The sequence below is a fragment of the Astatotilapia calliptera genome, chromosome 1 (genome assembly GCF_900246225.1).
Source record: "Astatotilapia calliptera chromosome 1, fAstCal1.2, whole genome shotgun sequence".
Lineage (NCBI taxonomy): Eukaryota > Metazoa > Chordata > Actinopteri > Cichliformes > Cichlidae > Astatotilapia > Astatotilapia calliptera.
The window spans coordinates 18497358-18523873 of NC_039302.1; the positions used below are offsets into that span (position 1 = coordinate 18497358).

The window sequence follows — 26516 nt, forward strand, 5'->3', positions numbered from 1 at the left end:
TTCCTGTCACATCAGAAAAAAAAGAAAGATCTACTCCAAACTCAGAGCTACAGTCATGTTTTATTTTTTGACATTTCCTTTGGTGTCTGTTGATTTTCATTTGACTCTTTTAAATGTTATTTGAAGGTTGTTTGTTTGTGTTAATTTCCTTTTACACTGAAATCACAAATGGCTTCGTGAGACTCATAATTTGTAGTTGTGCTGGATCCAGGTTCACCCATTTTATCTTGCATTTAGAAATATAAGAATGTTGATGTAATGCAGCTATTTTCTACCCACAGAAATCATGTATTTGAGAGGATATTGCTACAAGAAGTTAGAAAATAATAGTGTGTATACCCCTAACATCCAGCTGTAATACAAATCAAGATAGGGAATCATAGTTCTATCACATACTGTTCCTGTTTGGAAATAATAATTAAAAATGTAAATTTTACTGAATTTTAACAAACTAATTTAACAACTACATTTAAAATGTCATTTGAAATGTTTGAATAAAGATGGTATTCTGAAATGCTTAGCAGATTAGTTCCACATATCTGGTGATGAGTGCAAAAGGCTTGAAGTATCCAATAAGCAGTTTTGTGTGGTAACATGTAATTAGTAACCACTGACTTCCTTCGTTAGGCAGACTTCTGCCTTTTATCTAAGGCATTATTGATCATTTTGGCCATGGACTTGGAGCCACTGTATTCTCTACAGTCTACACAGTGCTTAAGGACCATCACATGATAAATGAGCTTTGTAAAAAGCTTGGATATCTCCAACTAATTCTCTGCTCCAAACACCTCCTGGAAGTGGCAGCACTCTTTCTGAGCTTGTGCATATCTGCTGAGCAGTCCTGCTCGCTGCTCACTAAGAAGACTGGAACGCCCATAAATGTGCCACGGAAGAATAAAGCAGTTACACAGTAACCAGCAACCCAAGCACTTAAGGTGACTGAGTAAGTCCACATTCACAGTTTTGTTTTATTTTTTTACTGCCTCTGTGATGTTTAAAATGTGTAATATACTGAACTGCTGCAAACCTACAAAATAATTCAGTAAAATAAAATCCCCAGTATGTTTACTTTATCCATTTACAATTTACATAAACATGCAAGGAAGCACACAGAGGTTATTTGATTTACCCAGTTAATGGAATGCTTTAAGATCCAGTGTGAGTCAGAAGTGTCTTCATCCCTGTGCTCCTGCTCAGATTTACTCTTTCTGGCCACAAACATAAGTGAACTTTGTGCAGGGAATCTCCAAATCAGTGTGTTGGAATGCAGACCATAGCTGACATGATACCACATGGATCCTCACACTGATGGGCTGATTTAAGAAATGGGGCTCATTAGTTCATGAAAGTAAGTCATCCAGCTCAGCTTCAGTAACAGCTAACACCAACAACTACATGTATGGTCACTGACCCAGTGCTGCTTTCCCCTTGGGCCTCAATGATCTGCCACAGGGCACTCTTGGCATACAGGAAGGACATTTGGTCACTTCACAGGCTCCCTCAGGATACACCTGCAGCTTCCTCTTTGACACATCAAAGATCAAATGCAGTATATCATCTACCAACTGATCAGACTACAAAAACGATGAATTTTTAGAAGCATGGATTTCTTTATTGTCCACAAACTGCAAAAATTGTGAAAATTGCTGAGAAACTCGGTAAATCATTTGGCAAAGTGACTGGATGAAAACTGTCTCCCGGTGACCATTGTTTTATAGTATAATCTAGAACAAAAACAAGTCGAAAAATATGAGTGTTTGTTTTAAAAGTAATCAAATCTTAGCCAGTAGCATAAATACAAGTGGAGGGTGAAGCAAAGTAAATGAAAAAGCTCTCTGAGAGGCAGTGAACACAGCATGATGCCAGCTTAGTCAAATTATGGAACAAAGATTACTATATTTACTGTGCATGGTTTCTCAGAGAGGGCAAACAAGCTAATTAATTTAGGCCAGAAGAGAAGAAGATTGAAATTTTATACCCTTCTGCAAACCATCATTCTATTACAGCCTGTAAGATAAACACTGAGTGGTGGTAAAATGTGCACATCGCTGATTCCAAACCCATATGAAACAGACTGTAAAGGAGGTTTTCTTGAGTCACATTAAACTGATATAGTGTATTTCGTTTAGGGCCAACAGAAACAATAAGGAAAACCCATGAGAGTCATATATTATATATCTTTGTATGCTATAACAATATTACTGGTTTAATGAGTATATCAACATAACGACAATGGAAGCACACTCTCCAATAAAATGTTGGAGAATCACCGCAGAACAGCTGGGGAGAATACGATGGTAAAAGAAAGGGAGTCAGTATTTCCCTGCTTCACAAGGCCTGTGACTCTAAATGTGGCACGGTTGTTGGAAAATTGTTGCCTGTTCTAATGAGTCAAACTTCTGCTGTGACGGTTGAGTCAGAAGCAACATGAAAGCATGCGTCTGTCCTGTCTTAAAAAGTGTGAGGACACACTTTGGCCATCTTAGAACTAGTTTTAAACAGCACATCATACATGGGTATTGTTGCTGACCATGTATAGTGTATACATCTATTAAAGTCTGCTTCCAGCTGGATAACACACCATCTCACATAGCTTAACTCAAATCAAGCTGGTTTCTTGAATATAACAGTGGGTACACCGTGCTCAAGTGGCCTCCACAGTTGCCATACTTCAGTCCAATAGAGTACCTTTGGGATGTGGTGCATCGAGAGATTTGCATCATGGACGTGCAGCTGACAAATGAGCAGCAACTGCATGATGCTGTCATGTCAGCCTGGACCAACATCTCTGAGGAATGTTTGAGCATTTTTAACAGTATGATATCTCATTATAAAGCAAAAAGAAGAAGAAGAAGTAGAAGAAATAGCTCAATGCTTACTAACTGTTTCCTATTCTTTTTCTAGAATAGAATGACGGCAGCTGTTTTTGTGGTCAAAAACATGAATGTCATTTCTTGTTAGCTGAAGGTGAGACTCTTTCTGTTAATTCCAGAGAGGGCTAAATAATTCTCACATCACTGTGCTCTAAAGTATTTAGAGTATTTATATTTCATTACATACATTTAATCTGTGATGGGAAGCATAGCAGATAGATTAGATAAATGCACAAACATGTAGTAATTTTCCAGAAAAGAAAGGTTGAGATTGGTGTTTGCTCATCTGCTTTTCCAGCCCCGTTGTTCCTCAGCGGAGCCAACTTGATGATGTTACAAGAGCTAAGTGAGCTGTTAAAACTGTCCCTCTTCCTCTCTCCAGTGTACACAGCCTATCACTGTGCCAGCTGCTCAGACATGCTGTGAGTTGTCTCGCAAACACCGGTGTCCCCTGTGAAAACTCAGTGAAAATCTCTACCACTCTTCAGTTAGTGCTAAAATTTAAGGATTTGGCAGAAAAGTCACGCAACACAATACTGACAAGCAGCCTAAAACAAAGGCAGGACATTTATACCTCTAAGATTATTATGCACAACAGATGATTTGATAAATGTGCTTGTGTCACACAATAAAACCACATCTAATTATGCTTCATCCCATTCAGAAACATCTATCATCACCTTTTGTGAAGCGCCTTTTTACCCGTTACCCCACTTTGTGAACACATTACCTCAACGAGGTGATGTAGGATTTTCACATTAATACCATAGGTGCTACTAAAAAGCTCACACCAGTTCAAATCTCAGTGACCTCGACCTTAAGTTTTCCAAAACTCTTGTCAATGCACATACAGACACATCAGGGGAAGCTTAGAGTTCGATTTCTTACCCAAGGATACTTCAGCATGAGGAGAAGGAGTCGAGAACTGATCGACCTTATTTTCCAATTGGTACGCAACTCACTCTGCCAAGTGAGCTACCGCCACCCTTAAAATGCATCGCCCGGGAATCGAACCCAGCTCGCAAGAATGGGAGTCTTGCATGATACCACTACACCAGCGATGCTCGAGATGCACCAACCTTAAAGACTCCTTAAGGTGGATGTGAGGTCTGTGGAATTGTCAGCTCTGAATTTCAGAGTTCTCATAAACAGAATCTATGGCTAACACACACACAGGCACGTTACCAAGACTATAAAATGCCAGCAGATGTTTCCAGGTGTAACGTGCCAGTTAACCTCAGCAAGGCACACAATTTAGATCCCCTCTCTGCCCCCTGCAGCACTAAAAGACTCCAAACTTCCCTGCGTCACTTTCCAGCTCGTGTTTTTCTCTCACTGCATTTCTGTCTGCCCTTTTCATTGTTCACCAAAGGTCACAGAAGTGTCTCATTATTATCATGTGATGTTTTACGTGAAGACTGAAGACTGAAAGGTCACAAGCCTTGTTCACAAATAAAACATAGCAAGAGGCCTCCTGACCAAAATAGTGTACATATAACAATTATTGCTGTGTGTGTGTGTTGGTTAAAAATAAAAAAAACAGACTGATCTCGAGAGGAGGATAAGCAGTGTAATGTAAAAACAGAACTTTCTTCTTTGTTCTTAAAGCACAGGCTTTTTGCAGCAAACTACAAAAGTCACAGAAGTCAAACTGCAACTTGCACCAAGAGGGGGGTTGTTATTTTATTTTTACAACGCTAACACTTTAATGCATCACCAGGGGGCTTCTGTTAAATGTCCTTCTCTCTCCAGGAAACCCTTAAAATCCCTACGATGAATCTCGCCTTCCATTGTCTGATTAAAACTAAAACAAATATCCTGATGCAGAAAATCCTATGTTAAGTGAATTCTATGACACTTAGAACTCTTGAACTTCTACTTTTAAATATGAGGATTGTTTTGTTTTTAACTTTTTTAAATGTTTTTTTTTTCACATGCAATTAAAACATCGCAACTTTTTTTCTCCACAGTTTGTGTGACGCGAGGCAGGAGCCAGCAATGTCTCCTGGGCCACGTGGAAGGGTTACATCACGTCTGTGCTGCCGAAAGAGTCCAGCAAGTTACTTCTCCCTCTCTCTCTTTAATGCTCTCCAGACAATCAGATTCATTATTACATGCTATGTGTTCTGATGGTGTTCTGTTTGAAGTGGCCATGAAAGAGCCTTTTAAGAACCGTGCAGACTAGGTGGGCGGTGCTGTCTGCATGACTCACTTCTACATACATCAGGGCAAAGAAGCGATGGGTTTTAAGAAGCATTTCATTACGTAAAACTAAAAGATAAAACTTCAAATGATGCATGCTAACTGATTTATGACTCGGGAATATTCAAAACAAATGTGAAAAGAAACTCGTAAAACTCATGGTGATGTGCATTTTGCCCTGCTCGCAGGCTTCCAGGAGCTACTAACCTTTAGACTGATTGCTTTCTTACATTTGACAGATTGAACTGAAGGTTTGGGTTACAATCATAGGTACAGGCCGATGATAGTGGCTGCTTTGAAGAAAAAAAAAAACTACTTCAGAGCAAAAAGACTGTCAAATCTCAAGGAAACAAGTGTGACTAATTACACAATTTTTAGTTCTTTAGTCTCATCTGATTAATTCTTAAAACTTCTGTCCGCTCACAAAAAAATCTCTCTCTACTTTATGTTGCATCAAAGCAGTTTGAGAGATTATTCAACCAAATATATTTTTTTAAATGTCACGAAGGTTTTAGAAGTAATAAAAGAGTCTTTTCTGAATATTTTTGCAGTTTCGGCTGTGTAATTCTGAGCACTCTTACCACCCTTCCACACACCATTAATGAAGCTATAAAACACCCATAACCTCGGACTGTATGTGACATGGCAGTGACAGGATTTTGATATAAAGTTAACATTGCTTCGTTTTGATCCAGCATTTAACCTGCTTTGCAGTTTGTAATATGTCCCTGTATACGTCTTTTCTCCCCATTCCCCTTCCTTAAGAACCACTTCTTGACAGTCACCCTTCCACTGAGACTGTTTCAGATAAGACAGGTCTCGTGTCTGGATTTCTTCTAAACAACACGGCTTTCATCTGCTGTAGATTTTTTTTCCCTCCACTTTCCCATTTTTTGGAAATCACCTTGCTGTTTCTTTTTTATGCCTTTTAAATTGCGTTATTTTTTGCTTTTATAGCTCAAACTAAATAAAATTAGGGGGAAATGTGTTTTTCTGACAGGCTGCTAGTAACAAAGTGCTTAAATATACAATTTAAATGGGTTTTTTTGCTAAGTTATCTGTTATGTGTAGACACAACACTGATTAACCCTTGAGTTAGGTGCTTTTTTATGCTTAAATGATTCATAGGTCAGTTTTAAATGGCTTAGCAAACATGTAAAATGAGGAGAAAAGCGGCCAGTGTCCAAAAAAAGAACTATCTCTCAAGACCACCATAAAAGTTACAAGACAGTCAGGCTCCTTGGAAGCAAAATATAAAGAAATGACAGGGGAGTCCAGACTTTTCTGCAGTACTGTATCTTAAATAAGAATGCTAACATGCTTTTTTTCATGAATGCGTTTTATTGATATTAATATTTGTGCATTTATAATTACAGTTACAAAAAAGGAAAAAAGACAACATTTCTCTTGAAACAGTGACAGCAACTATGGCAGTTTTCCCTTACGCCTATTAGATCTACTGATGTCAAAAGGAATAGCATTACATATACTATACATTCGCTACTTTTGTACATCCATCGCCATGAGTCACACAAAGCGTATATTAAGCTGCAGGAACCAAGTACAGCATAGTTAAAAACAGGAAATGCGCTACAGCGTTTTTTTTATAAAATTATGCATTTCCTTTCGACAGTAATTCTCTACACACAGCAGCAAGTACATTTTTATACTCATCAGTAATCAAAGATAACAACACCTTAGACTTTCAGTAAGCCTGAGACATCCCGATAAGAGAAGAGTGGAAGATTTTGCTCCAAGAGAAATAATTTGCAATATACATACACAAACTTATCTGTTAGCTAAATGTGAAATTTTACATTTCATGAACTGTTTGCTCCAGATATTAAATTCTCCAATAATAAAAATGCCCCGGTGAGCTCTAACAGTGCTTACGGTGCCCACGATCTCTCACATCCTGTCTTCCTCTAATCTAAACAATTTGCTGCTGCTTTTCAAAAAAAGCTACTGACACACATAATTATAACAATGATCAAACCTATGTTAATTGCCTGCAATCATTCATATAGTAAAATAAAAGTTTATACAGTGACACGTGCATAAATGATTTGGAAACTCGTGAATATGGTAAGTACAGAATTTACCGACAAAGTTTCAGAGTACTGCGTATAATCAGGGCTATGATGACCTGAAAAAGTCCACTTAATAAAGATGCAAAGTGCGATTAATAAGCATCCAACTACAGCATCCTCTGTACAAAAAAAGCATGTGATGAAAGATATATAAGGTATTTTATGTTAGCAGAAAATAGCAAGCAGTGCAGTGTATCAGGAGCATATGCTTAGCCGGCAAAATATGACATGATAAAGGAAGTATTACAGTATCACCTCACTACATGGCTGTAGAAGCAACAAACCGAGATCCACAGAGGTATGACTGCGTAACCTATACAATGTGACCTTCACTTATTTCCATTTTCGCACTCAGCCCCTCCGATGAGTTGCATGGATAATAATGACTCCTGCATTAGTTACTACTCTCAATCCTATTTTCGCATGTTTAGCTGCCATCAGATGGCAGTACTGTCATATCACTGCAAACCACAAGGTTGGCTTGCTTTTAGAAACACTGGTGCATTCCCTCTGGCTGCTAAATGAAAAAAAAACAGCATATTTATAAACAGAAATAACATGTTTTCTGCCATGGTTGCGCACTATTAAGCTCTAATTAGAAATGATGCCTCCTCGACTTGAGAGACTGCCTCCTCTTCCTCTTCCTGTGGCACTGCTCTCTTCTCTCTGGCCAAGGGAACCCGCTCTCAGTGGTCCTGTAAGCCTCGTCGTACTCATCGCTGTCTGAATCCACCTCAGCCATGGGGAAGACTCTGCCTGGGAAAACTTCCTTCAGGTTGGAGGTGAAGAAGGCCTCGAGGCTGCGGCCTGCTTGGGCCACCTCAGAGTCAGGCTGCAATGACGGGGGGGGGGCAGTAATTATAGTAAAGTAGTGACAAGTGATGATATCGAGACTGATGTATATACACAGAAACAAGCAGAATTTAGACTTTTAACTTACGTAATTGAACTTTGCACAGTTGCGGAACATGAGATACATGTCGGCCACAAACTCATCAGGTGAGCTGTAACACTGGGTATTCCCCTTGCTCAGCTTGGCCCTGATCACAGACAGGTCCATTGGCCTCTTGATGATCTGGTAGTAATGGCGTGCCTGTGTGAGAAAGCAGTGGCATTTAAGACTCTTATATTATCCCCCCAGCCACTTTGGTTCTCTAAAACCAATTCCAATTTAATTATCTCAGGAGCACTCTGCTCTTCAAAATGCATCACATTAATGTTGCATGAGCTCCATTATGTATCATTGTGACAGACGTGCTTCTACCTGTGCACAGGGTGCATGCTTGCATCGCAGTCTTAAACTAAGTTAGATACTCAAGACCTTTGATAGCATATGGTAACATGGAGGTGACCTGTTTCTCTGTTGAAGTTTTGTTTATGGGTTACAAAACAGCTTAAACACAATGCACAATGAAATGTTGCATAAATAGATAAGTGTAAGCTGATTTAGGCATGAATGACAATTATAGAATGCCTCAAATATCATATAAAATGAGCTTCGTAAATACTTTATGAAGAAGAAAATGTATTCAGCACAATTTTAAGGCTCTAAGGATTCACTCACTTGGGCAAAAACTGAATGTGAGCAGAGCTGTGTTACATATAAAACCCATGAGGGAAACTTTAGACTGGTAGTAAAACTCTTAACTACTATGTGTCTGTAAGTATAATGAAAACATAAATATATTCTGCAAAAATAAATTAACTTTACTGTAAGAAAATGTTGATTAGCTTACGAGTGGACTGACGGGCTCTTGGAATGGCGCACTCAGGATGTTACTGAGGATCAGAAGTGTCAGCCGCTCACATTTCTGCAAAGATTCAGCCAAACATGAATGAAAACTGGCGCGACAGAAAGAGAAGGATCACAGTTAAAGAAAAACTAAAAAAAACATTAGTTATTGCCACATACATTTTTTATAGCCATTTTGATAAGTACGTAAACACTCGTTAGTCATGATATTTATGGATATTTTTTTAGCATTTAGATGAACCCCCTCGGGTAATATGAGTGACAGCTGTGTTACCCTCTATAACATATCAAATTGACTGCTGTAAATAAGTTTGTTCTTATGAATTGACCTACTTTCTGGTCACATGGAGATAGCAAATTTGCTGATGCATTTTCTCCAGATGCTCTCTCATTGTCACCGTTGTATTCGACACCTTGGTGTAGAACATCTCTGCACAGGGTGCACACCCAGTCACCTCTGAATGAGGGAAGACACATTAGATTAGCAGTACCAGCTTTATGTAAACTGTTTAACAGGAGGTGTGAGGATTGTGCTGAAATTTCACGTGAGCTTACGAGGGGAAGGTCGGCAAAGGGGGGATATGGCAAGAGAGGTGGAAGACTTTTGGACAGCGATCACAGCATAGCAGGTCTCCTCCGATCAGACAAACGGCACAAAAATCCTCACTCTCCAACTCTGTGCTGTCTTGCTCAGTCTGGACTTCCTCTGTGTCTCCGGGAACAACGGGATTTGCAATCAGGAGCGGCCTCTGACCTGGACCGATCTCCTCATCCAGGTCAGAGCGAAGCGGTTGCGGGTCATCGGTGGTCAGCTCGGGTTCAGAGTCTACATCGAGCTCAGATGCCACAGAGCCCTGAGAGTCTGGAGGCTGATCGGAGACCACGTCAGAATCAGTCTCGCCCTGAAAAGTGGGGTCGTATACAGGCTGGATGTCGGACTCCGTTTCAGCATCACCTGATTCTGTATCTGCATCCAACCCTCGGCCGTCTGGTCCCGCATCTGATTCTGGATCTGCCTCATACTCCAGACTTGGCTCTGAGTCGCCACACAGCCCCATCTCTGCAGACTTCTGCTCAGCTCTACACTCCAGTTCAGCCTCAGATGAAGACGGTGCATTCGGGTCAGAATCTGGTGATGCATCTGAGTCAAGCTGTGGGTCTGAATCAGCCTGAGAGATGACTGCTTCCTCTGACACTGACCTGGGATCAGAGTCAGAATCCAGATCCAGTTCATAGAAACTTGGTGCCACATATTCAGAGTCAGCGGAGAGCAGTGTGGATTCTTTACGAGGAACAGGTACCCCTATGTTGCTGTCGCTGCAGTCTGATTGTGCGGTGGACTCATTACAAGTTTGTCGCTTTGGTGCTGCAAGCACGCGGGTGGCCCCACTAGTCTCAGATTCTCCTGTTATTCCCTGTGTTTACCAGAGAAGAGAAAGGAAGGGATTTTTTTCATATTACAGTTTAATCTCTTAAAACCCTCATGCATAAATACTACAGAGGACAGCAGCTAGCCAGGGTCATCCTAAATTACCCCTAAAGCTTACTAGCCAACACACTTTAGCCATAACCAAGTAAACAAATGAAATAAATGGTGTGGTGACAGCTAATTATATGCCTGCTATGGTGCTTCTAACTCTTTAAACCCTAACCTAATTTACCCTTTAAACCAGGGGTGCGCAACTCCAGGCCTCAAGGGCCAGTGTCCTACAGGTTTTATGTGTATCCTTGATCTAACACAGCTGATTTAAATGGCTAAATTACCTCCTGAACATGTCGTGAAGTTCTCCAGAGGCCTGGTAATGAACTAATCATTTGATTCAAGTGTGTTGACCCAGGGTGAGATCTACAACCTGCAGGACACCGGTCCACGAGGCTTGGAGTTGCCCACCCTTGCTAAAAATGCTAACCGTGACGGGTTAGGGTTTAAAGGGTTAAAACATCTCCCTTCTTGTTTTGAATGAAACAAATGCACCACACCTGAGGGAGGGTTTCGCTCTTATCCGTCCCACTGGCAGGTAGAGGGTCACTCTGTCTTCGTCCGTGTGGTGGGAGCTGAGACACGAGTATTTTGAGACGCTCGAGGCAAATGACTGGAACCCTGGGCCTTGCAGAGTCGTTCTGAACATCACTATTAATTTAGAGGGATGTAAAAATAGGTTAACAAGCTGTTTTCATGATTTGTGCATGGACTGATCTTTCATTTTTTTAAGACAATACATACCTGCTGTTGCTGTTACTTGAGAAGCTGCATTTCTTGTTGGCATCAAAACCAATCTCTTCATTTACGTAAGTGATGGGGTGATCTAAAAAGTATGAAGAATTCAAGCAGTTGAAAATGTGAGGTGTTTTTTTTTTATTGACTATGTAAGAAAAAAAAATCTCTGAGTGTTTTCAACCACCTGGCTCTGTCTTATAGGACATTAAAGGAGGTTCAGTTGAAGTTTCCTTGGCCACACAGAGCACCCCATCTGATGCTCTCCTCTGTCTGGGATCCAGCACGTAATACTGAAATCAGAATAAGCATTAAGTAAAACTCTTTTAATAATGTACACTTTTATTGATCCCCATGGGGAAATTCTTCTCTGCATTTAACCCATTCACTCAGTGAAACAGTGGGCAGCCACCAGGGAGCAGCGTGTGGGGATAGTACCTTGCTCAGGGGTACCTCAGGGTAGCCGTTCAGGGGATTCAAACCCCTGACCTTCCGATCATGGGGCAACCACTTTACCTACTGAGCTATCCCTGCCCCATCAAGCAATAAAAAACTCCAGCACCATCTTAGTCATTAACTCCAGCAGCAAAATATGCTGTTAAACCAAATAATGGCTCCTGCAGGTTTCTACAAGCACGCGATTTTTCAAATGACAGAAACTGTCAAAAATGATTGGAAAAATGGGCTCCTCATTCCCTCGCTTATCTCCTGAGAAAACTGTTCAACTAAACGCCTCACAGATTTTATTATTTTTTCCTTTTTTACAAGAGTACTGCACAGATTTAGTATCGCACTCTCTGTCAGACGTTGGGAATTTAACTATTAAAACTGATTTAGCAGAACCATCGTTTTGTATTCTTTCTCCCTTGCTCATTTTCATTCTCCCGCCTTATCAAATTGAGCACCTCCAATATATGCATAGCACCAAATCAGAGGTGTGGGTGCACCGTGCCAAGAGCAGCTGATTTCGCCTAAGCTGCTAGGCTCAAGCAGAGATGAGAAGTGGGCTTTACACGTGCACAGGTGTGCTAAGCTCACTTCTTTCTAACTCTGCATTCCTTTTATCCTGCTCTTTCTGCACCTCCAGAAGGCTTTGCTCTTTCTTCACATGGCAGATGAATTCTTAAAAGCGCTTGAAAAACAGCAACCTAGTGACAACTGAGCATCTTAGTCCATCGATGCAAAGTGGATCTTGGTATTGTTTTCGCCTCTAGTTAGTTTTGGAGTTACAGTTTTTATTGTGGAACACTGTATCACCAGAGATGACAGTGCTGAACACACATGTGGCGAGTGCACCTCCTAACTGTGATCAGTCCTATTCTCCTTGACAGCTCAGCCTCCCCACGTGCAATCATATTCTGATGCGGGGTTACCTTATTTGCAGCTCCCGCTTCTAGGCTACGAGCCCATCCTGTGGGCCTTTCGGCATAAGGGCTGGCGGACGGGGCTGCCAGTTCTGTCGGGATGCTCTGGGAGCGCCTCTTCCTCCTCGAGCACACCGAGCCAGTGCTCAGCCTGCTGCTATTCTGCACATCAGACACACACTCGTGGGCTGCCACTGTCACCTCCAGGGATGTGGATCTCTGTCAAAAAACATAAATATATCCACACACACAACTGAGCTGGGGTTTCAAGCAGCCTTGCATGCACAGGTGCACCTGTTCATGCCATTAAAAACTGAAAGGAGACAAAAAAAAAAGTGGATGGACACACACGGGCACACACCAAATGAACAAAAACATCACTCAGAGCCTATTCAGGGAACACCTCAATCCTTACAAACATGTTGAATATATTAGTGTTATTGTTGGAGCAATGAAAGCTTTGGATATCACACCAATTATCATATGTAAATTCAACCCGAGAGCTACAGTGTGGCCCTTTGATTAAGCCACCACTCTCACAGTTTCTCTCATATATTACAGTTTACTGATCCAAGTCTTCCAAAAGGTTTTTTTAAACACTTTGGCTTGTGTCTCTTTTTCCGGTACACCATCACACATTTTCAGGCCAGGCTGACACCAAGCACATGCTCCTTAGTATCATGCGATTAAAACACTCACCTGATCTATGCCCCCTGGGAAACGTATGCAGGATTCAGGCTGTAGAGGAAAATAGACTATAATCCTTCTCTCTGGAATCACGGAGGGGTATGGGAATTTATCTCAGTGCAAACCAGAACTAAAAAACTGGCAGCTCACACTATTCCCTCAGCGACTCATTAATGACAGGTTAAGTACACAAATGACTGTGCCCAAGTGGCTTTATATCACTTTCAGATGCTGTGACTTGAAAATGTAAAAATAACATATCTTTGTGGTAGTAATCACCCATCTTGAGAATTTTTAAAGAAGGGCGATTATGCGGCTGCTAAAACCCCTGGCATCACGAGTGATTATGATGAACAGCGAGCTCCTGGATTTAAGCATGCATTGAAGTGCTCGGCTATAATTGTCAGAGCAGCTCTTTTGTTTTCCCATCATCCCTTCTTTTTGAAAGCAAGAGCAGCTTTCTGTTGCGCCATCTGTTTTTGAGGCTAGCTGTCAGCTGTGGGAAGTGATCATTCTGGCATTAATATAAAGTGTTGCTTTTGGTTTCAATTGTTAATGGATATTAATTAAAACTGAATGCCGCCTCAAACGCTCCAACACTCGTCTACATGTCAATATTTTAAAAATATACAATAGCCCTTTCAAAACGCGTAAATCGCGGCTCTCCGAGCTTTTCATTCGACTTAAACGTCCTGTCATTAAGCAATTTCTAATGCAGGCTTTGGTGCCTTTGTGTAAGCAAGTGTTTGAACGTCTTTGTTTTCACAGGAAATAGGCTTGACCAAACAGTAGCGGGTTCTGAGAGGCACATATAAACAGCTTTGTGTGGTTTACCATAGCAGGGTTAAAAACTTCGCTTGAGCCTCTAGAAACTTTGCAGAACCACGTGTGAAGTGAAAAACCGAAGGCTGAGGTGCACAAAAATCCCACCGCATGGCTCGCTTTCATCTGAGGGCCAACTGTCAAACAATGTTCGCAACTCTGCTGCTTTTAAGAAGCTTTATGAAGCTGGATTTAAGCAGAATTTTCTTGTTACAACGAGGAGCGTACAAGAAGCACACTGTACATAAAACGCTATTTTTAGCTGATCGGCTATTCTCAAGGTGTCGGCATGTTTGATTTGGCAGATTTCTATGTTGGTCGCCCTTCCTGACACGACAGCAAAGAGATTTCTGTTTCATTTGTATAATCTTTTGCTTTAACACACATTTTTTGTTTGTTGTCTTTTTCATCTTGTTTTTTTAATATATTGTAGCTTCAGCTCTTTTTTTTAATGCATGTGCATATGGGTATATATTATATTGCAATATCCTCTGTTGGTGAGGTTCCATTTTTAGCTTAATTTCTCACCCTGGCATCTATGTGGTCTTTGACGGTCAGTGCAGAGTTGGTCCTCTTTTGCTCTTTTCTCACACCTGATAAACACAGCAGCAGCTGCTGCTGTTGGACAGGACTCTGCACCCTCCTGCCCTGTTGTAGCTCTTGATCCAACATCTCCCTCCTTTCAGCAACCGCTATTTGTCCACAGGTCTCCTCCACACGATGCGTTTCCACCCGGTTCTCTTCACTCATTGGATCCCTTTCCAGAGCCGTGTAGCTGAGCTCCTGTTGCAGAGATCTGCTGGTCGATAGCTTCCCCCGACGCCGGTTTGGTCTCCCACGCTCTGCACTTAGCCGAGCCTGGGTATTTGGAAGAACTTCTTTGCGGTGTTGATGATGAGAAAGATAGGACTTAGACTGAGAATGTGGTTGTGAGTCAGCAGCTTGTGGCTGAGATGCAGATGCTCGGCTGCGGCTGAGCTGATTGTGCCTTCTGTTTGGGACAGGTGATGCAGGTGGAGGACGCTGCAAGGAACTCTCCTGGTCCCAGAACCTCTGGATCTGCTGGTTCTGGTGCTGGGAAGCAGAAATATGAGCCGGCTGAGCACAGCTGGAGTTATAAAGTGTGGTGTCCAGCTGGCTTTTGTCCAGACTGGGAAGATCTGGCTGCGAATGAATGCCATGAAGGCAGCACATCTGAGGCTCACAGCAGGCTTGGTACCCACAGCCCGGCTCTCGTCCTCTGTGAAACACTGGTGGCAGAGTCAAGCAGGTAATGGGCTGGGGTCTCATAATACTGGAGCAGGCCAACCCTGGGGGATAAGCGCAGTTTCCCCCCTCAACAGTCAGCTGACCTGCAGAGTAACAGAGTCACAGTGAGAGCCCGGTTTCAGAGATAGTATTTCACATGTCATGCATCAAAATAATGCTGATTAATTATCAAACAGATATACATAGTTACGGTTCCTTTTGTGCCTACTTAACTTTTTTTTTTTGAGTGAGGAGGTTTCTCCTAGAAAAACATGTTCTTAAAAAAAGTCTTCTTGCATTAACGGATTGATTTTTACCTAAACAGGAAATTTGTTTCGTCCAGTAACTAGCATCCCAGTTGAATTTTATCTTCACAGGACTCCAAGAATCTGAGTGGTGTGACGCCTCAAGCAGCTGCTGCATCTGGAGTGAAATCTGCAGGAAAGGAAATATGAAAAAGATGGAAGATCAACTTTATTCATTTAGGGTCAAATCACAACAACAGTCACCTCAAGGCACTTTAGATTGTAAAGACCATTAAATGATAGCGAGGAAACCCCAACAATCAGACAACCCGCTGTGAGCAAGAACTCGGTGACAATGGGAAGAAAAAACTCCCTTTTAACAGGAAGAAAACTCCAGCATATATTTGTAGATGATTATGCATTTCCTTTGTTCCTTTCACTAAAAATATGTCATTCAGTTTTTTATAATAAACTAAATCAACACAAGGGATAAAACATGCTTGTTAAAGTGGACTTCATATAAAGGTTTTTATGATAGGGCAAGAGGTGGACTACACTCAAGACAGATTTCCAGTTGATTCACATCCATGAGCTGATTTAGAGGCACCAGTTAACCCAAAGAGCATGATTTGGACTGGGACAAATGCGAAAAAGTGATGCGGTGGGCAGCTTGAGGTCCACGCACAAGGCCCCAAGCTGCCCACTACACCACTACGTGACAAAAGAGTCAGTGGACAGATGTGTCTCCATACAAATCATGAGACCAGAAAGACAAATGGATGCAAAGTAAGTTTAAAAGAACATTTAAGTGGTTTAGTTTGGACTTCCACAAAGAGGCGAATCTCCCAAAACAGTGGATCCTGCACTGCTTATCATGCAGCTTTTCTATTTTTAAACCCCACCTAACGGGTAAATGTCAAACTCCAGGCTGCCAGTACAGAGCACACGGAGCCTTCTTTCTTTCTCATGCTGAACTAAAGCCAGCAACACAACTTCAGCAATTTTCTCAGGCTGCTCCTTCAAAAAAAAAGTAATCTTTAGCAAACTGACCTTCAAGTACAACTGGAGTTCCCCTTTAAATGTAAATGTGTGGCTTCTTTTTCAAAGACGATAAAAAGAGACTTCACACTTGTTGTTCTACTTTACAAGAAATTAATTATCACTTCTCTCACAGGACCGGACTTTGTGTGTGTGCGTGTGCATGTGCGGGACGACGTCTGTTAACTGTCTCATATGCATACCAGAGCTCTGCTGAAGAGCACCGGGCTTGTGCAGTGATGGGTCATAGCCCAGGTGATGAACTTCTGAATATGGTCCAGCTGGCCACATATCTCTATTGCCCCTTGCAGCTGGTCCTCCAGACGCTGCTGGAAGCCCTCTGCAATCTTCTGCAGAAAATTAAAAAAAACAAATGTAAACATGAAGTTTTGTGTCCTTACTTGCAGAAGGCAAGCCTTGTGATTGGACTGCAGGTTAATCAACAGACAGCTTTTGACAGATGTAGGTGCTGGGATGTCGGTTTAAGCAGCTGCGACAGCTTATCACGAGCTAGCGACGGCATCGTGGCAGTTACAGATTCTTTGCGTGTAGATTCGTGGCCGGCAAGATGATTAGATGGAAAGAGAAAGTAATTACCTCCAGTTGCTCTATTAATAGGTTGGCTCGTTTGTTAAGCTCGTTCATCATAATCATCTTTGCCATTTTAATCTGGTTCTCTGCCTTCCTGTGTGCAATCTTCACTCCGTGAAGCCTGGAAAGACAGAAAGGGGGCAAATGTCTCAGTCCCTCCCTAACCCACCATTTGTGGGCAAAGTTGCTCAGAAATTGGATTTTAATGACAGTGTGGATGAAAACCAACCTCTCCTCTATTTGTTTAGCGCTGTTCTCCACTGCAGACCTCTTCTCCTCCACCTGAACCATCAGACTCTCAAACAGCCACTGCTGATCCTGTAGGGCCTTTCCGATCTGCACCACCCTAAACACATGAGAGATCACAGCATCCACCAGAAAGTTCACTAATTTATTCTTTGAGCATGACGAACACCAGAATTGAATTTGTTTCCCCCGAGGACAAGACATTATGCAGGTGACCTTCGCAGCACCTCCTGCTTTCTAACATCACAGAAAACAAAAAGGTATGAATACTTAATGAATGTTAGGCTGGCCAAGGGTAGTGTATGCAGATATAGATGATAAAACTGACAAGGCAGTTAAAGAGTGTTACTGCTCACAGGAAGTTTTTTTTTAACCTGTGGTTAGCCCTTCTCGGCAGTGTCCTTGTGCTGTGCATCTGAGGACTGACCTGTGGTTTTTGTGGGAGGACAGGTGACAGCTGCTACAGCACAGAAGGTCACATGACTCGCAAAAAAGCTCCAAGGGCTCCTGTCTGTGAGAGTGGCACATGAGGAGGGACCAAGGATACGACCCCGGGCCTGAACGACATACAGAGAGAGGAGGGGGAGGGGGGCAGAGCAGCAGTCAACAGGCAGTTCACAGTCAGGCCCACAGCACGCAGCATTAAAGTAAACACATTAGAAGAAAAGAAAGACTTGCAGTGTCATCAGCCTGTTTGCTCAAAGTTTGCTCAAATGGCATGCAGGATCACATGACAGCCTCTAACTGTCTTCTTGATAAGTTATGAACACTTTTTATTATTCCAAAGTGTCTTTTAATGTCATCAGTATAGGACAGATATGCTGATGTGAAATACTTAAAGAGCTGTAAATCCTTAGAAGTCGCCTCTAAAGTGCCATGCTGACCAGACCAAGCCTCAGTTCTTTAAGTTGTTTATTCTCCTGCTAGCTAATGGTCTGAATATAAATTCTACTTGTACCTTATACCTGGATTCTTTTTCTTTTTTTTTAAATGTTGAAAATAAAAGTCAGTCAGTGCTCTTACTGTTGCGTTAAACATACATGAAAAGAAACTGAAGAAAACTGAAGAAAACTGTTACCAGTTTTGTTGACAAGCATTATTAAAGCTGACCTAGTGCTACACTTTAACACCAAAATAATGTTGTGGCACCCGAAGGAAGCTGAGGTTGCAACTGTATGTGTTAAAGTGTTTAGTGACAAAGATGTCAGTGTTTCAGCTGCTGTCCAACTGGCTTTTGAAGTACCATTAGCAACATCTCACTTTTAATACACACGCTCTAAAGTGCTTCTCACCTGTACCTCTCTCGCTATATAAGAAGCTTTTGGCGCACAGAAAATCCATCTAACATTAGCTGGATAATGCTAATAAACGTACCCTACTGCTCTCTGGTGGCCGGCTCACCTCAGCCAACCCCCCTCCTGCCTGCAGATCATCAGAGATCTCTGTGGTAGAGAGCTGAGCATCACCTTGTGTGCATCAGCCTGATCTGACTGACCACATCCTGTCTATCAGCGCTGTCACACAGTTTTTCTCACAAGTACACAAACCAAATGCTAACCCTCCCACATCACAATAATGCTGTCTGGGACGTGCTCATTATGATTTGACAACTTGTGCAAAAGCAGCTGGCAACAAAGCTGCCAAACATACGCGATGGGCTTAAAATAGCAAAACACTAATATTAGCAAAAATGAAATCATCCGAGCACTGAGACACGTGTTAAAGACAGGTGCATAGAAATACATGCAGCTATCATGCATTAATCATTGCAAAAAGACACCAGTCCTGCTAACTATATAATAATGTGTTATACAAGTCTGTAAAGCCAACAAATCAAACTAATGTCTTGCCTTGTCCAGTAGGAGGCAGGGAGCTGGAGCCCCTCTGGTGCAGTTCTGGGAACTGGGTGGCACTGGGCCTCTGTTGCTGGTGTGATTCCATGTACTGGGAAGTGTTGGGGGTTCTCAGATGCTGGTGCACATCTGTGCACTGGTAACACAACCACTTGTTGCAGAGCGTACACAGACTCTGTGCAAGAGTCGGCTCTGTGCACTCTGAGCAGCTCTGAAAGAGAAACTTTGCCTTAAGTCATACAACGAATACACAAACACATGACAATGTGTTAAAAAGATGGGGTGGCACATGACATGTCAGAAAAAATTGTGCTGCTGCTTCATTTAAGGTGGAATCACACTTTAAGGAGCTGTTATGCGTTTGCATGCTTGCAAATGCCTCCGAGAGTCTTTGTAGAGCGACTCGTGTGGATAAATATAAGTACCCAACCAAGAGATTATCTAACACAATAAAATATCTAACACTGAAATCTAAAAAAGCTGGTTTTCATCAATAAAATGTTCAAATGCTCTCTCTTGTTTATGTCGTCTTTAGTTTCAAAATAAAAGCACAGAACCTATAAGAACAAAGCACTTTCACTTTTATTAATGTATCCTTGCCAGGACATTTGTCATCTATAGTTGATCCTGCCTAATTTTGGAGCCGTGAACAGCACCTCTGGGATAAAATCCGCTTTTGAAACTCTAGTCCAGAGACAACAGTAGGAGTATTCCAAACATCTAACAAGACTTTTGGGTTGAGAAGAGGGCAACACAAACATAAGAAACATGCCAGCTTTATACAGAAAGTGCACGGTGCACAAAATGCCACATGAAAGAAATATAATTTCCTGTTGTGTCAAAAAAGAAATTAAAGATAGGAAACAAGATTCAAAAATGCGACAACTTACCTTCTCCATTTCCGTGCTTTGCGAGAGGATGTGTTGCCTTCTCAGCGGGAGGGAGTGAAGAGGAGAGGGAGAAAGAGAACTGCCTGACGCCTCAGCAGCAGAAACACTGAGGCTTCTACCTGAGGCAGGAAGCAGTGTACACCGAGAGGTGGCCCCAAAGGAGGCGGCTTACATGACAGGCTCACTGTGCTCTCTCCTCCCCCAGATCATCCAAGTGTAGGACCCCTCACTGCAGACGAGGAGAGAAGTGTCATGTTCATATTCATTCACTGCTCGCTGGTGCAGCCAACAAAAAAAAAGGGAGGGAAAATCTAATCCTTTTTCTTAAATAAGCCTGTGCATAATAATTGGGAATTAGGGAGATAACATAATTATTTTTTGTAGGGCAAAATATCCCCGGAAGCCTTTCCAAATTAAAGGAAGGAAGACCAAGTGACCTACAATGAGCAGGGAAGGAGAAATTGTAATGCAAGCACCTTTAGGTTCTTTGCAGCAGGCAGGATTAGGTGATGCAAGGCTGAGGTTTTGTCAGGCTAAGTTGAGCTGGGCTAGGATGGGCCAGCTGTGGCCTTCTTCCCTTCGTCAGCACGAGGAGGGGACAAGTCCCAGAGGGGCTACACTCTAACGTAGCTCACGGAAACGGGGTCAGGCTCTGATGGGACTAGGATGCACTCCTGCTATTCCTTCTAAAACTACAAAATCAATCAGGACGTTAAAATGAACAGAGCACTGTAAAATGAAAGTAAAGAAGTACAGATGTGAACACAGAAAATATAAATATAAATATAACACTTGCATGTCTTTCAAAGATACAGTTGCAAGATAGTGTAAAAGCAGAGAAACGAAACCAAAGAAGAGGTTACTGCTTAAACCAACCAAAACTTAAAATAGTTCCACATCAAATACCCAGAAGCTTTGAATTAAACCAATGTGGCATCTGGACCTATGAGAAAATCTGCCTAACAACAACCCTTTACAGTCTGACCTAAAAATCTGACAACTTTCTCATCCTTGGATACTTCAGCGGGGGAGCTCAGAGCAATCCCATTCCCCATTGTGAACTCAAAGACCCAATTTGAAACACAATTAGCCAGTCGTGGTGCACCCTGTGTCTCGTTCACTCAGCTCTGTAGCATTTTCAAACTGCGCACTCGCTTTCTCTGCAACCTGCACAGCGTTTATCGCTCACGTTGAAACCTCCCGCCAGCTTCCCTGCTCTGCTAAGCTGGCACTAGATACGCATACCATCTCCGGAGACGTCACAATTATAGAAACCTGCGCTATGATCTCTCCCTTGAAAGCACCTCCCGAGTAACATCTATTAACACTGAGGTGATGAGGTCACAGAGAAAGCGGGATTATCTTCAACCACTCTGAAATTATCATGCTGTTTTACTATTCCTCCCTTCAAACAACTCACTGTTACCAAATCCATGAACAGGAAAGAAACGTCTTCACTTTTCACTCATCAGATGTTAATCAAGCACAAAGTCTTCCTTCACAAAAGGCATCACATGTGACAAAAACATCCCGACCTTCTAACTCAATTTAATTTAAAGATAGAAACAAGTCTTAAACACATATTTTCCACATCATGTTTATCTTTTGAATGTGGGCTAGTTGAACCGGTATAGCTGATAGGCTATAAAATAACATGACATTTATTTTCAGTGTTATTTATTTTAAAGGGGTGTTTATAATTTTTTTGTCACCAGGGGGCAGAATAAGCAGGCAGACGAACAACTCTCACATATTATTGCTCTTTAGCTGCAATGGCTACCTTCTTAATAAACTACTTTCCACATGTGCCAACAACACAATTTAATATTCAAATGTAATATTACTGACATTGGTTCAGCCTCAGCATGTAAGCCATAAATCCAAAAACACTGAACTAGCAAAAGACTCATAAAGCTGCACAGTAAAAATTCCCAGTTCGTCATTACACTGGCAATACTGTTGATATTACAGGTAGTCTGTAATTAAGTGTTCTGTGCAAAACTCCTGAACCACCCCTCAAGGGGTGAACCTGTGTTGTGTTTACATAACAGGCAACTTAGCAAAGAACCAACAAGGTGCTTCTCAAACAGCTATTAGCCAAAAAACTGGCAAAAACCATAAAATCTACAGCAGATGAACAGTATCTGAAAGTCATGTCCTTAAGAAACAGGAAAATATCCAGCAAAGCAAAGCCTCATCAGAAATGAGCTCAGTAGAAGCATGTCATTTTTAAGAAAGGAAAACAGGGAGAAATGAATGAGGTATACCAAATTATACAAAACTGTGCTGAAAATCAGTGGCAACAGGTCTTATGGAGTGATGAAATTTGAAATTTATAGTCCAAATATTGTCAATAGGCATAGTGGAGATCAAGAGAGACTTACTACAGTGAGTGTCTAGAGCCATCTGTAAAACACAGTGAAGGCTCTGTCAGATTTGATGGGATTATGAATGCAGAAAAGTACCATCAGATTTTAAACCACCATGCAGTACCATCTGATTGGCAACAGCTTCGTAGCTCAGGATGACAATGCAAACCCTTTGAGCATACCTGGATAGAAAAACATACGACTGAACACTGTCAGTCATGGACTGGCCTCCCCAGAGCCCGGGCCTCAACAACAGCAGTGTGAGATCATCTTGACAGAGAATGAAACAAAAGGCAGCCAACATCCAAAGAGAAGCTTTGAATCTTCAATCCTTATGAAACCTGTAAAACTATTCCTGAACACTAAAGGAATTGTAATTACACTAAATTACAAGAAATCGTCCCTAAGAGAGTTCAGACTGTGTTGAAAAAGAAAGGTGGTCATGCCAAATATTGACTTTCAAGCTTGTTGAAATTGTAAAAGCTCAGTTTTTTGCTTTTTTTTTTTTTGCATGTGTTTCAATAAATCATTGCACCTATTTCCCATTTTCCTACCAAAATATAAAGAAAGGAAGGGTAGCTCGAGAATTTTGCACAGCACGATAGGTTAACCACTGCATTTCATTTATAGTAGTACATGCTACAACATTAATATATAATAATATATATGCAAAACATAAAATAATATTGTATTAAAATTTGTTAACTATAGGGTGCTGCAGCTCTGCAGCACTAAGGATGCTGGGAGCTGCGGTCCTCTAGCAGGCTTCTCAAATGCTAATTTGGATTTACATTAAACTACATTTCTTTACATTGAAGCAAAAGAAAACATTTGAAATTAAACTTCACTGAAAAAAGTATAATATTAATATAATATTAATAGCAAAACTTACAGAATAAGGAGCTCAATTCACGCAATAAATAAGAGGAAAAACATATCGAGAAGTTCATCACAGCCAGTGGCCTCTAAAACGAAATTGGCCTATATGAAATCCAGAGCCGTGCAGAAGTTATTTTATGTGAGTCAAGTCACAGGACATGCCACAAACTAAACAAACAAAAAGTTTCTGCACACCACTAAGTCATGGGGTGTATAATTGTGAAAGAATCAATTTTTTACCCTCTTTATCTTATCGAGGCGTTAAAAAAATTAGTTTTAGCTTAATAATAAATACAAGTTCATCAAATTATTGCAATGAATACCTGTTTAGTGTTTAGGTTACATTATGACTGAACTGTAAACAATGTAAAACAGCACATCCGTATCTGAATAGCACCCAACCCTTGTGGGAAACTTACATTAAGCGTGAACAGTAATGTGTAGTTTTTGTATTAGCCCACTGCATAAGGCTGTGGGAATTCGGGATTTCCTGTGATTTTCCTTCTGGCGTATTACGCGTTCGGCTACCTGTTCCATCTGTTTATGGATGTGCTGTCAGCACCTTATTAAAGCTTCTTCAAATAACAACAGCAAGCACGTCAGAGACATCGCAGAGTACCTGCCCCTTCATCCACAGCCTGCCTCTGCATCAGCAGCCAGCGCATCACTGAGCGTGATATTATTTTTTAGAAAGTGCGCATGAGATTCCGCCCCTATCATGGCATCATGGTGCAATCCACAACACAGAGAAGGACAGCACGCAAACACAAAGTAAACACACGGATACTTTCCACCACTAAGCAGCTACAAACTGTGCCTGTGTACAAATTAAATCCCCTCACGAAGCGCACGGCTCGTGCAAAACATCCTGTCAGGTAAACATCAGTGTGCGCGCGTGTGAGGATGTCACAGTGTTGTTTTTGGTCCGGAGGAAACGAGACTGTCTGCCGAGAAACTCCGCTTCTGTCAGCCTGCCCATCACATCTTGTGCCCTGCGTCTGCACAAAGAGAGTTTATCCTTTCTTTTTCTTTTTTTTCTTTTACCTTGACCCGAGCATCTCCGAGTGTTGATCCCCCTTCGGATGTCGCTCTTTGGCCCGGACAAAATTTTGGAGATTCCAAGTCTCGCAGTTAATCGTGAGATTTTATAGTCCTGCAATACTTCTGACGTTTCTCAAGGCTGAAGTGTGACACTTGGCGAGAAGACTGCAAGTTTACAATTAGAGCCCACCGTCACTGAGCGATACAAAATATTAACGTGTAATACCTTTCGAAACTTAAATGCAAAATTATGTATAAACACGTAATTACAAAATTACAAACAAATCATCAACGTGACCAAAATTTAAAACTCCACATTTTTCTGAAAACGGGAATCGTGTGTCAATTTCTGAGTAAAAAAAAAAGGTGCAACAGTGATAAAATATTACGCATTTTATCGCCGAGTTACTGCAGCATCATTTCAGCTGTTAAATTTCGGAGATTAGCTGGAATTCATAGTTTAATTGTGTTTGGTCTCTGAAGCGTTTTGTAACTATGTTTTTTTAAAGTGTTGTGCATTATCATTATAAAACATGATAGCGTTTTAAAATCAAGCAAGCATCTGAAAATCATAGATGACTTTAGTGCCTGACTAAATGTACAGAAATTCAGCGGACATGTGAATGGTTCATTTAAAATCTCAACACTCACATCAAACATCAACATCAGGAACATGTATGACTTTAAAAGTCATCTAGTTAAAATAAAATAAAGATATGGAATACTTTATTATTAAAGCAGTGAAAACATTCAAATATTTCTTTTTTAAATCAGTCAAGCGAGTGAAGCCGGCGTTCATAATGGTCACAAATAGAACATTAAAACATTTTTCTTAGACAGCTTAAAGAAGTAGCAGGTATATTCCCAATTTAAGGCATCACTCTACACACTCATCCTTTCCTGGTCTTGAATTATTGATACTATAATCTGCAGGACCGTTTTACTGCAGCCACTTGGCCAGTTTACCCCATTTGCCCTGCTGATGTGGGCAATGTAGCAGCACATATCCTTGGTGTCCGCAAGTTAAAGTACAGCCATAATTTTAGCAGTATGTTGGTGGTTTTAGGACCTTATACTTTTACTTGATTTTTAAATTTGATACTTTTTTTGAGTATGTCTTTATGCCACTGTAGCTGCAATCAATTTTAAAGGAAATTATTGCACCTTTTACTTTTTTCCTAGACATATTTCAGATGAATATTAGGAAAAATCTGTTTAAAAATAAAAAGATGTTTAAGTAACAGAGCCACCAACCTAAGAGTTGGATTCAGCTGCAACATTTAACTTCCTGACATATTTTGGGTTTCATTCTGTTTATTAAGTGTTGCATGCTGTGTTAAGCAGCTTTGACTTTATTGTGCTACACTGTAAAAGAAAACCAATATCCTCATATGAGGAGATACTTCTTTTTTCTTTTTACGTAAACTTCCTGTTCAAAGAGGAAGTTTACAGAAGTTAACTAGAAGAAATCAAAATACAATCTCAGGTCACAGGAAGTTAAAGTGGTAAGAAGCTGTAATGTCAGCTGGACTGGGGGATTTTAAAACTCCCAGTTATTACACCTATGAATGATAATATTCCACAGTAAAATATTAAATACTAGTACTTGTGTGTATTTGTTTGTTTGTTTGTTTGGTTGCTGTGACCTATTGACCTCTTGTATTAATTCCCTCCTATCTTTCTATTGGTGTCTTTTATTATGGTGGTACAGCTTTTATCTTGCTATTACCCATGTGCTGTAGTCATTCTTATTGGTAGCTTTTATCTATGAACATAACTCGTTATTTTTTATTTTTTTTATCCGTTATCAATGTTTGAACCTTTTATTGTTTTATGTAAAGCACTTTGGTATGCCCAAGGCTTTTAAATGTGCTCTATAAATAAAGATTGTTGTTGTTGTTGTTGTATTTACTACATTCTGAAAGCATAATTGTAGGTTCACTGTTATTATAACTTGATTTCACAACTTTTGTTCAAGCAAAAAAATTCTTTCATGGCCAGCTCTTTATCCGAAAGTCTCTGCACGACCACTTCACATCAAATGTCACTCTTAACTGCGATAAAGACACTGGCAGGAGAAAAGCACCACGGCACCTGGAATCAACAGCGA

General features: G+C 41.0%; 1 protein-coding gene and 1 non-coding gene across 5 annotated transcripts; both read right to left on the minus strand.

Annotated features, from left to right (window-relative positions):
* Window positions 1-3866: 3866 nt before the first annotated feature.
* Window positions 3867-3937, minus strand: trnag-ccc (transfer RNA glycine (anticodon CCC)). Its single transcript has one exon. It is a non-coding gene; the product is annotated as a tRNA-Gly (tRNA).
* Window positions 3938-6393: 2456 nt separating this feature from the next.
* trim66 (tripartite motif containing 66) lies at window positions 6394-24521 on the minus strand. Of its 4 annotated transcripts, XM_026167528.1 has the most exons (20): window positions 24410-24521; window positions 20594-20809; window positions 20118-20346; window positions 19225-19438; window positions 17802-17931; window positions 17358-17474; window positions 17135-17249; window positions 16741-16887; window positions 15572-15689; window positions 14535-15358; window positions 13197-13235; window positions 12507-12716; window positions 11321-11426; window positions 11143-11224; window positions 10899-11049; window positions 9474-10333; window positions 9252-9375; window positions 8902-8976; window positions 8106-8258; window positions 6394-7997 (listed from the first exon to the last, which is right to left on the minus strand). In XM_026167528.1, the coding sequence occupies exons 3-20, from the start codon at window positions 20124-20126 to the stop codon at window positions 7761-7763; spliced, it is 3711 nt and encodes a 1236-aa protein (XP_026023313.1). In that variant the 5' UTR covers window positions 20127-20346; window positions 20594-20809; window positions 24410-24521; the 3' UTR covers window positions 6394-7760. The 4 variants fall into 4 exon arrangements, with proteins under 4 accessions (XP_026023313.1, XP_026023304.1, XP_026023296.1 ...); XM_026167519.1 differs by lacking the exon at window positions 20594-20809; XM_026167511.1 differs by lacking the exon at window positions 24410-24521 and having other exon boundaries at window positions 20594-22934.
* Between the last annotated feature and the right edge of the window lie 1995 nt (window positions 24522-26516).